Source organism: Caretta caretta, chromosome 6, assembly GCF_965140235.1.
Source record: "Caretta caretta isolate rCarCar2 chromosome 6, rCarCar1.hap1, whole genome shotgun sequence".
NCBI classification, from domain to species: domain Eukaryota; kingdom Metazoa; phylum Chordata; order Testudines; family Cheloniidae; genus Caretta; species Caretta caretta.
Window position 1 is genome coordinate 39011120 of NC_134211.1, and position 10145 is coordinate 39021264.

Sequence of the window (10145 nt, forward strand, 5' to 3'; positions counted from 1 at the left end):
GACAACTATCGGAGCAATGAGCCCAATTGCTGTTCAGTCAGTAGCAAAACTCCCATTGACTTTGATGGACTGAACATGATATTAAGCAGGAGGGCTGAGAAAATCTGCCTGTCCTAGGTGGATTTGACACTTCCTTTATTTAATAACAACCATACTTCTGTTAGTGCTGAGAGCCTCAGGCATGTCAGTCACGATTTAATAGAATGTGTTAAGTGCTTATATCTGATCTGTGATACTGGCAGTTCTCACGTCTGTTAAGCTCTAGGAATGTTTTAACCACTAGTTTAGTTTTTTCTGGGTGTATTTTTTTTCTGATGTTTTAATTTTTTGCGATATGTAAAGTTTTGGGAAAACAATAATTGAGGGATAAGACTAGAAGGTTTTTGTGTTCAATGTGAAATAGGTAAACAAGTGTGAGAGCAATAAGAGCTTGTCTGCTGGAAAGGTTGTTTTGTTTCCCACTTCTGCTAAGAGGAAGGACACTGGAATCAGATCTCTCAGAAAGGGTGCTTCAGAGTCACTTGTTGTTTTCCAAAATTGTTTATAAAGAACCTGATCATGCGAGCCTGCTTCATGTGAGTACTCCTTATGAGAACTAGCTTATTGGCTTCAATCAAACTGCTCACATATGGAGGACTGGGCCTAAACAAACATTGATTACAAATAATCATGGTTGGTGGAAGCAGGGCTAGTGTTCAGGCTTTGAGTTTGTGGACTCATACTTTAAAAACAAAATTTAAAAAACCCCACACATTATTAAAACATAAAATGTTTATAAATACACACAATATATGACACAACCACATGTTTTAGATGGTGCAAGTAGCAATGCCTTTAATTAAGGTTGCTTAAAATTTTCCATTCTAGGATACTGTTTTCAGTATTCTATAATTTTGCTAAATTTCTGCTGTGCTGAAATTTCCAATGCTGGGTGCAGGCCTCATGCTGACTTTGGTTTTTGTTTTTTTGGTGAAGTTTCAGCTAAAATGGTTCAGCTCTTTCCACAAATGAGATGTTTAGGAAAGACCGAAATAAAGGTAACGGTGATGGAGTAGCATTGTATATCAATGATGAGGTAGAATGTAAAGAAATAAGAAGCAATGGAATGGATAAGACAGAGTCCGTCTGGGCAAAAATCACATTGATGAAGAAAACTATTAGAACCTCCCCTGTGATAGTGCTTGGGGTGTGCTATAGACCGCCGGGATCTAATTTGGATATGGATAGAGCCCTTTTTAATGTTTTTAATAAAGTAAATACTAATGGAAACTGCATGATCATGGGAGACTTTAACGTCCCAGATATAGACTGGAGGACGAGTGCTAGTAATAATAACAGGGCTCAGATTTTCCTAGATGTGATAGCTGATGGATTCCTTCATCAAGTAGTTGCTGAACTGACTAGAGGGGATGCTATTTTAGATTTGGTTTTGGTGAGTAGTGAGGACCTCATAGAAGAAATGGTTGTAGGGGATAATCTTGGTTCAAGTGATCATGAGCTAATTCAGTTCAAACTGAACAGAAGAAGGATTAACAAAAATAAATCTGCAACTAGGGTTTTTGATTTCAAAAGGGCTGACTTTCAAAAATTAAGAAAATTAGTTAGGGAAGTGGATTGGACTGAAGAATTTATGGATCTAAAGGTAGAGGAGGCCTGGGATTACTTTTAATCAAAGCTGCAGAAGCTATCGGAAGCCTGCATCCCAAGAAAGAGGAAAAAAATTCATAAGCAGGAGTTGTAGACCAAGCTGGATGAGCAAGCATCTCAGAGAGGTGATTAAGAAAAAGTAGAAAGCATACAGGGAGTGGAAGATGGGAGAGATCAGCAAGGAAAGCTACCTTATTGAGGTCAGAACATGTAGGGATGAAGTGAGACAGGCTAAATGTCAAGTAGAGTTGGACCTTGCAAAGGGAATTAAAACCAACAGTAAGAGGTTCTATAGCCATATAAATAAGAAGAAAACAAAGAAAGAAGAAGTGGGACTGCTAAACACTGAGGATGGAGTGAGGTTAAGGATAATCTAGGCATGGCCCAATATCTAAACAAATACTTTGCCTCGGGTTTTAATAAGGCTAAAGAGGATCTTAAGGATAATGGTAGCGTGACAAATGGGAATGGAGGTAGATGCGAAACTCAAACAGCTTAATGGGACAAAATGGGGGGCCCAGATAATCTTCATCCAAGAATATTAAGGGAATTGGCACCCGAAATTGCAAGCCCATTAGCAAGAATTTTTAATGAATCTCTAAACTCAGCAATTCTCCAATCATGCGGTACAACCCCTAACACAGTTCCTATTTTTAAGAAAGGTAAAAAAAAGTGATCTGGGTAACTACAGACCTGTTAGTTTGACATCTATATAGTATGCAAGGTCTTGGAAAAAATTTTGAAGGAGAAAGTAGTTAAGGATATTGAAGTCAATGGTAAATGGGACAAAATAGAACACGGTTTTACAAAAATGGGATCGTGCCAAACCAACCTGATCTCCTTCTTTGAGAAAGTAACAGATTTTTTAGACAAAGGAAACGCAGTGGATCTAATTTACCTAGATTTCAGTAAGGCATTTGATACCGTGCCACATGGGGAATTATTAGTTAAATTGGAAAAGATGGGGATCAATATGAAAATTGAAAGGTGGATAAGGAATTGGTTAAAGGGGAGACTACAACGGGTCCTACTGAAAGGTGAACTGTCAGGCTGGAGGGAGGTTACCAGTGGAGTTCCTCAAGGATCGGTTTTGGGACCAATCTTATTTAATCTTTTTATTACTGACCTCGGCACAAAAAGTGGGAGTGTGCTAATAAAGTTTGCGGATGATACAAAGCTGGGGTCCAATTTAGAGAAGGACCGGGATATCAGACAGGAGGATCTGGATGACTTTGTAAACTGAGGTAATAGTAATAGGATGAAATTTAATAGTGAGAAGTGTAAGGTTAGGCATTTAGGGATTAATAACAAGAATTTTAGTTGTAAGCTGGGGCCGCATCAATTAGAAGTAACGGAGGAGGAGAAGGACCTTGGAGTATTGGTTGATCATAGGATGACTATAAGCTGCCAATGTGATATGGCCATGAAAAAAGCTAATGTGGTCTTGGGATGCATCAGGAGAGGTATTTCCAGTAGAGATAAGGAGGTGTTAGTACCGTTATACAAGGCACTAGTGAGACCTCACCTGGAATACTGTGCGCAGTTCTGGTCTCCCATGTTTAAGAATGAATTCAAACCGGAACGGGTACAGAGGGGGGCTACTAGGATGATCCGAGGAATGGAAAACTTGTCTTATGAAAGCAGACTCAAGGAGCCTGGCTTGTTTAGCCTAACTAAAAGAAGGTTGAGGGGAGATATGATTGCTCTCTCTAAATATATCAGAAGGATAAATACCGGAGAGGGAGAGGAATTATTTAAGCTCAGTACCAATGTAGACACAAGAACAAATGGATATAAACTGGCCATCAGAAAGTTTAGACTTGAAATTAGACGAAGATTTCTAACCATCAGAGGAGTAAAGTTTTGGAATAGCCTTCCAAGGGAAGCAGTGGGGGCAAAAGATCTATCTGGCTTTAAGATTAAACTCGATAAGTTTATGGAGGAGATGGTATGAGGGGATAACATGATTTTGGTAATTAATTGATCTTTAAATATTCAAGGTAAATAGGCCTAATGGCCTGTGCTGGGATGGGATCTGAGTTACCCAGGAAAGAATTTTCTGTAGTATCTGGCTGGTGAATCTTGCCCATATGCTCAGGGTTCAGCTGATCGCCATATCTGGGGTCGGGAAGGAATTTTCCTCCAGCGCAGATTGGAAGAGGCTCTGGAGGTTTTTCGCCTTCCTCTGTAGCATGGGGCACGGGTCACTTGCTGGAGGATTCTCTGCTCCTTGAAGTCTTTAAACCATGATTTGAGGACTTCAATAGCTCAGACAAAGGTGAGAGGTTTTTCGCAGGAGTGGTGGGTGAGATTCTGCGGCCTGCGTTGTGCAGAAGGTCAGACTAGATGATCATAATGGTCCCTTCTGACCTTAGTATCTATGAATCTGAGAGAGAAAATGTTTTGCAGATGCAAGATGAACCATTATAAGTCAGGTTTAAACATATATAAAAGTGTGTCCACACAGTGATTATCAGTTTAACTGTTTTTAAACCCATTTAAGTTAAGCTGGTACAACTTATATTTAGACAAGCCCTAAGTCATTGTACAGTGCCTAGAACAATGGAGCCTGATCTCAGCTGGGGCCTCAAGGCACAACTATAATACATATAAGTCATAGTCTAAATATAGGATCCAGGAACCTCCGAAGGCACCCAAGTTTGAATAGATTGAACAAATGTCTTCAGAAAGCATTAGAAAAAGTGTAGCTGAGATTGTCATTCTATCATTAATTCCTACTATGATATTGTTTTGTGTAAATTAAAACATGACATTACTAAATTCCCTGGTTCAGTGCTCTCTAATTTCTGTTTTCAGGATGTCTCACGTGCCAAGTTAGCAACCATAATTCCAGACCCTGTGGTGGCTCCTTCTATTGTGCCTGTTCTAAAAGATGAAGTGGACAGAAAACCTGAATACCCAAAACCAGACACACAGCAGATGATTCCATTTCAGCCAAGACATTTAGCACGTAAGTCGAGAGTTTAGTCATGTTAAGGTTGGAGACTTCGTTCAGGGGCCTGTTACTGTCCCCCTAACTCACATCAAGCCATCCCATTGAATTTAATGGGGATACTCATGAAGGCTCCTGTTCAGAAAAGCACCGACTTAATTTTAGGCATCTGCTTAAATCCCATTGGGACTTCAAAAGAATTTACGCACATCTAAAGTTAAGTTGGTTCTTAAGTGCTTTGCTGGATTGGGATAGGCATAAGTCTTTGCTGAACAGAGGCCAGACTAAGGTAAGCATGAGAAAGGGTAGCAGAAGCCTCAGGGCTAACATGCTGTAGGTTGTTTTATAGGATTCAGATAGCTGAAGACAATGACAAAATGTACTTCTGCCAATTATTCATTTGTGTCAGATAGAAGAGCTCTAAAGCTTGAATTACTCTGCCATTCACATTTGATTTATACTGTTCTTTTCCTCAATAGCTCCAGGTTTGCATCCTGTGCCAGGTGGTGTATTTCCAGTCCCACCAGCTGCTGTAGTTTTAATGAAACTCCTCCCACCACCTGTGTGTTTTCAGGTTTGTTTCAATAATTAAATATTCCACAGGCTTCCCAACTGGTACATACACTCCAGTAGAGTGCTTTAACGAATGAATTATATATACTGTGCTACTTAATGCTTCCAGTAATGTGTAAGTATTTCCCAGTCAGTCATCTAAATTCTTCTCCAATAACAGGGCCCTTTTGTGCAAGTGGATGAACTCATGGAGATTTTTCGAAGATGCAAAATGCCAGAAAGTAAGTTTTTCTCCATTTTTATTCTGTGTCCTTGAAGTAGCAACACGGCAGTGCATGGTGAGTGTGGGGATAGCTGTATATCCTCTTACACAAGAAATCTGCCTAGCAGTCTGTACTGAGATTACGCTGCTGCGTGCTGCCCTTTGATTATTTGAGATTTCCCTGTAATAAAGAAATGAGAATTATTGGGTCAGTATATTTCTCTGATTCATTATTGTTTCTATTAGGGCTGCTGTAAAATTCTACAACTTTCCCATTATCATTTCCTGAGGTGAATGGTTCATAACTCAGCTAATAAAAGCCCCTCAGGCCTGGACCTGGGCACACACCTTTTCATTCCCCAAGTACACATTTCACAAACTTAAGAGGCATTGGCCATTTTAGAGTATGCATTAACCATTCAGAATGGGGCTGTATAATCAACAAGAGATCTGAATGGATCAAGAGTCTCTTTATGGGTCTGGTCCCCTAATGCTTATAGTAGAACATGCCACAATGGGGCTGCTGTGAGATCTAATGTGCAACTTTCTCAGTATCTTCACCCTATATTGGAGCAAGTGACCAGACCTGAAACTAAAACTTAAGTCTTGCTTGTTACAGGAGAAAGTCACCTTAGGCAAGGATACTAAAGATGTTGTTTTCCATTTTGGACATCAGTTTCCACCTGAGATGTTTTCTGAAAGTAGCATGCAGCCAAAGTGACTCAAGTGTCAAAGCAGTACATTTCACTTGACTTTTCCCTGAAGATGTTTTCCCATGCAGTATAGTTTCCAGCCCACTCATTATTTTTGTTGCAAGATTGACATCCAGTGAGATGACTTAGATTTTGAGAATTCCCTAAATGGAGAAGGTGCCTTGTTGTTTTAAAGTGAAGTAATTTTTTAAATGACAGTATCCTGGACTCTCACAAATATTTGTAAGGAGTAAAATGGCAGAATTCTTCATTGTCCAAAGTGCAGTGGATCTAATCAGTGGCTTAAATGAACGGTCTTTTTTCATGTCCTTGTTAGTTAAATTCGAGTCAAGCACCATCTTACAGAAACGTTAAGAGAGACTGAGAAACGTGGAAGGAATGCTGTGTTAGGAAGTTTCTGAAATGTAACATTTCAAAGCTAAAACGTCCTGCTTTCGCAAACTAAGCTACACCACTCAGTGTGAGTTCTATTCCCCCTTCGGCAACACACTTTAACAGCAGCATATCCTTTGTCAGAGGCAGTAGTAGGAAATCCTGACTCATGTGATGTCAAAGGGTGACACATTTCTGTTCTGTTTTTAGCAGTGCGTCTCAGTACACCTGCATAGTGTCCAGGGCAGCTTAATAACTTGCTGACTTGTTTTGCTTATCAAGGAAAACCCAGTTTGTTTCTGAAGCCAATTAATCTTTCTTCTTCCAAAGCTGTTGATGAAGCTGTAAGAATAATTACTGGAGGCCTGCCTGAATTAACTGTGGAAGGCAATGGACCTGTGGAAAATAATACCATGTTCAATAAAGCTGTCAAGAGACCAAATGAAGATTCTGATGATGAAGAGGAGAAGGGATCTGTGGTTCCTCCTGTACATGACATATACAGAGCACGACAGCAAAAGCGAATCCGATGAAACAGGTTCCAAATCGGACTGCAAAAGACTTGTATGAAGAGATTTTTTTGCCTCTTATGTCAAATGTTTAAAAAGGGACAACCGTTTTTAACAAACATCTCCACCATGAGGTTTTGTTACTGTGGTGCCTCTTTATACTGTATGGTTCTTGATGAGCAGAGTCTTAGAAAGTGCTCTAAACAAAATTAGGTTTTTCAAGAATAGCACAAAATGTCTGAACTGCATTTTGTTCCTCTTCAAGTGTGTTAACATCTACCACTTGAAGTTTTGGGGGGCTTTCAACAGTTTTATTTTAAAAACTGGATGGCTTATAATTGTGAAGCATTTTTAATTCACAGTTCCTGGAAAACAGTTGTTCTCAGTTTGCTCATGTAGTGTCCTGCCTTATTGTTTGTTTTTATTTATGGCAGAATGTATGGAATCTGTTTTGTAGTTTTAAAATGGAAAAAAACATTCCATTAAAATAAAGATATCAATAACTTCATGCCTCATTTGGATTTTATGTATACATTCTTACATCAATCAAACAAAGCAGCCTCCCAAGAGATGTTCAGCTAAACATATTGGTTGGGAGGTAAATTCCTCATGTTTTCAGAGTCCTGCTCCCTCCCCAAAATGTTGGAAGATAGTACATTTCCTCATTCCAAAGTAAGTTAAAATGAAAAAACTGATCATGCTGTGTTGTCAGTTCATCAGATGCACACTCTGTATACTGAAATTTCCAGAAGCACTGTTAGTCCTGCATTAATTTTATCCATAGTTACGGTCTTTACAGGCAAAAACAAGCTATTAAACATTAAGTGTTTTGTTTCTTTTTTTAAATCACTGCAGTCTTTTTCAAATAGTTAATGGTGCATGGTTCTTTTAGAAGCAAATTCTGGGTAATTGTACATCTTAGATTGCATTTAAAAACTTGCACCTTAATATTACACATTGCACTTCAATAATTAGAGCATTATTTTTTCTCCAGATTATACAGGCTCTTACTACATAAGACAAACTTAAATTCCAACCATTGATGTGGATAACTGTAGTTTAGGGGTGCCAGTGAGATTTGAAGAGGTGGACGTATTCAGCCAGTAAAGTGTATTCTTCACAGTGTGCAAGTTGAATTTGCAGTAGGAATTGCTTAGTAACCTGCAAAAGCATAATTTCATTTGACAGGAGAGAAGGTAAAGTGTAGAGGGGGATATTTACAGAGGTAGCCCCTGATCTGTTTGGCACAGAATCCTAGAATGGGGAACAAATGTGGTTGTGTGAAGCAGCACAAAGAAGTTGAATCAGGTTCTAGTTGCTGGCCTGAGTGCTTACATTGCCACACTTATCTGAACTTATTTTTCAGTTTAGCTTGTCATCGAACAATCAATCAGAACACCTGGGGAAAGTAACCAAAATGTGACATAGTAACATTTAAAAAAAAAGTTTAGTAGTAAGTAACAAATGCCCAAAATAAACATAACACAGCAGCAACTTACACTATCTGCAAGACTGACAAAGCCCAAACATGGAGTCACTGGTTCTTGGTTAATGCAGTACCCCCCACTCAACCAATGTGCCTGCTGCCCAGATAGCTTTTACAAAAAATGTCAATAAAGCTTTAGGAACCGAAACACAATATTGAGAAAAACGACTTACTGTACTGAGCAATGGGCAACATGCCCTGGTGTGTGTTGGGAACAGTAAGCAGGAGCTGGCACTTGTGGACATCTGGACTTTGCAGCTTTGCCTAAATGGGGGTGATGATCTCCTACATTAAGCAAGTACACATTTATCCAGACAATTTGGTATTTGACTATTGCTTATCCATACAGTGAATCACCCATCCTGACATTGTACTTATTGCAGCATTTACTCAATGGATGCTAAGCACATGCAGTCTCTGCTCAGGAGCGATTGTTTCTATAGGCTTGTTTTAGCATTAAGCTTGTGGGTGGGTTTCTAAGTAAGCAGTTATCACAGTGATAAATGTACTAAGAAAGCCAGAACAGATCCAATGTATTTTTAAACAAAGCTGGTAGGGAACCACTCTTCCACTGCAATCAAGTAGTTTTTCTGGGAGGTACTAAAGTTTAAGTCTGGAACTTTGTGCAGGATTTCCCAAACACTTAGGGTACGTCTACACTACCCATCAGATCAGCGGGTAGTGATCGATCTATCAGGGACAGATTTATCACACCTAGTGTAGACATGATAAATTGATCCCCAATTGCTCTGCCATCAACTCCTGTACTCCACCGCTGCGAGAGGCAGAGTCAACAGGGAAGCAGCAGCAGTTGACCCCGTGCCGTGAGGACACGAGGTAAGTCAACCTAAGATACACAACTTCAGCTAAGAGAATAGCATAGCTGAAGTCAACATATCTTAGGTCAATTCCCCCCCACACACAGTGTAGACCAGGCCTTCTATAGCACAACATAAATAAAGCTCACCCACAAAAGCCATATGGTGCCAGTCACCACTCATCTGCTATGCTTATTCCTCACTTAATCTTTGGTGTAGGTGTCTAAGTAGTTTTATTTTCAGGAGTGCTGAGCACACAAGAACCAGGTTTGAAAATGTTAGCCTTAATCCTCAATTTCACATCATATCAGCTCATGACCCTTACTTCTCATTTTGGCATCAGTCTCTGGCTTGTTCCTACCTTGAAATTACCCTCAAACCTTTTGAGTGATTAAGTAGCCTGAAGTTTGGGAGCTTTCACTGAACTTGAATCTATAGAACTGGGCTAGAAATTGCATTAGAAATTGTGCTGATGACCTGAGAACCAGGATGTACAGAGGAGTGTGAAAATGAAAACAAAAATTCAATTTAAAAAAACAAATCTTGAACAGTTCAGCTATGTCCCTCCTCCCTATCCCATACCACTGCACCCATATCAAACAAAAATGGATGTAGTGGTACTAGCAAAAGGTACTGATCACTTTGTGGGTTGTATCCTTTTCCCCAGCACTGTTATTTTTAAGATTGTAAATCACTGCATTTATGGACAATATGGGCACTGCTGAAATATAAACAAAGAGCAGCAATTTAGGACCTGTACACTTAGATCCCATTAACAAGAATATCACAAGCAGAGTAGTTTGTTTTCTAACCTTCATCTCTCACAGGAATTGTTCAGGTGAAAACCAAAACATAGGTTACACAAAAAGGTA

The 10145-nt window shown here is 39.5% G+C and overlaps 1 protein-coding gene and 1 long non-coding RNA gene across 2 annotated transcripts in view; one reads left to right on the top strand and one right to left on the bottom strand.

The window, feature by feature from the left end:
• CSTF3 (cleavage stimulation factor subunit 3) overlaps positions 1–7477 on the top strand; it is a 77023-nt gene extending 69546 nt beyond the window's left edge. The window contains exons 18-21 of the mRNA XM_048853467.2: positions 4465–4618; positions 5080–5174; positions 5334–5394; positions 6791–7477. Coding sequence (XP_048709424.1) covers positions 4465–4618; positions 5080–5174; positions 5334–5394; positions 6791–6993 — 513 coding nt within the window. The 3' untranslated portion in view covers positions 6994–7477. The remainder of the gene's footprint in view (positions 1–4464; positions 4619–5079; positions 5175–5333; positions 5395–6790) is intronic.
• On the bottom strand, positions 808–9474 carry LOC142072513 (uncharacterized). Its single transcript, XR_012668911.1, has 2 exons — positions 8629–9474; positions 808–4033 (listed from the first exon to the last, which is right to left on the bottom strand). It is a non-coding gene; the product is annotated as an uncharacterized LOC142072513 (long non-coding RNA).
• Between the last annotated feature and the right edge of the window lie 671 nt (positions 9475–10145).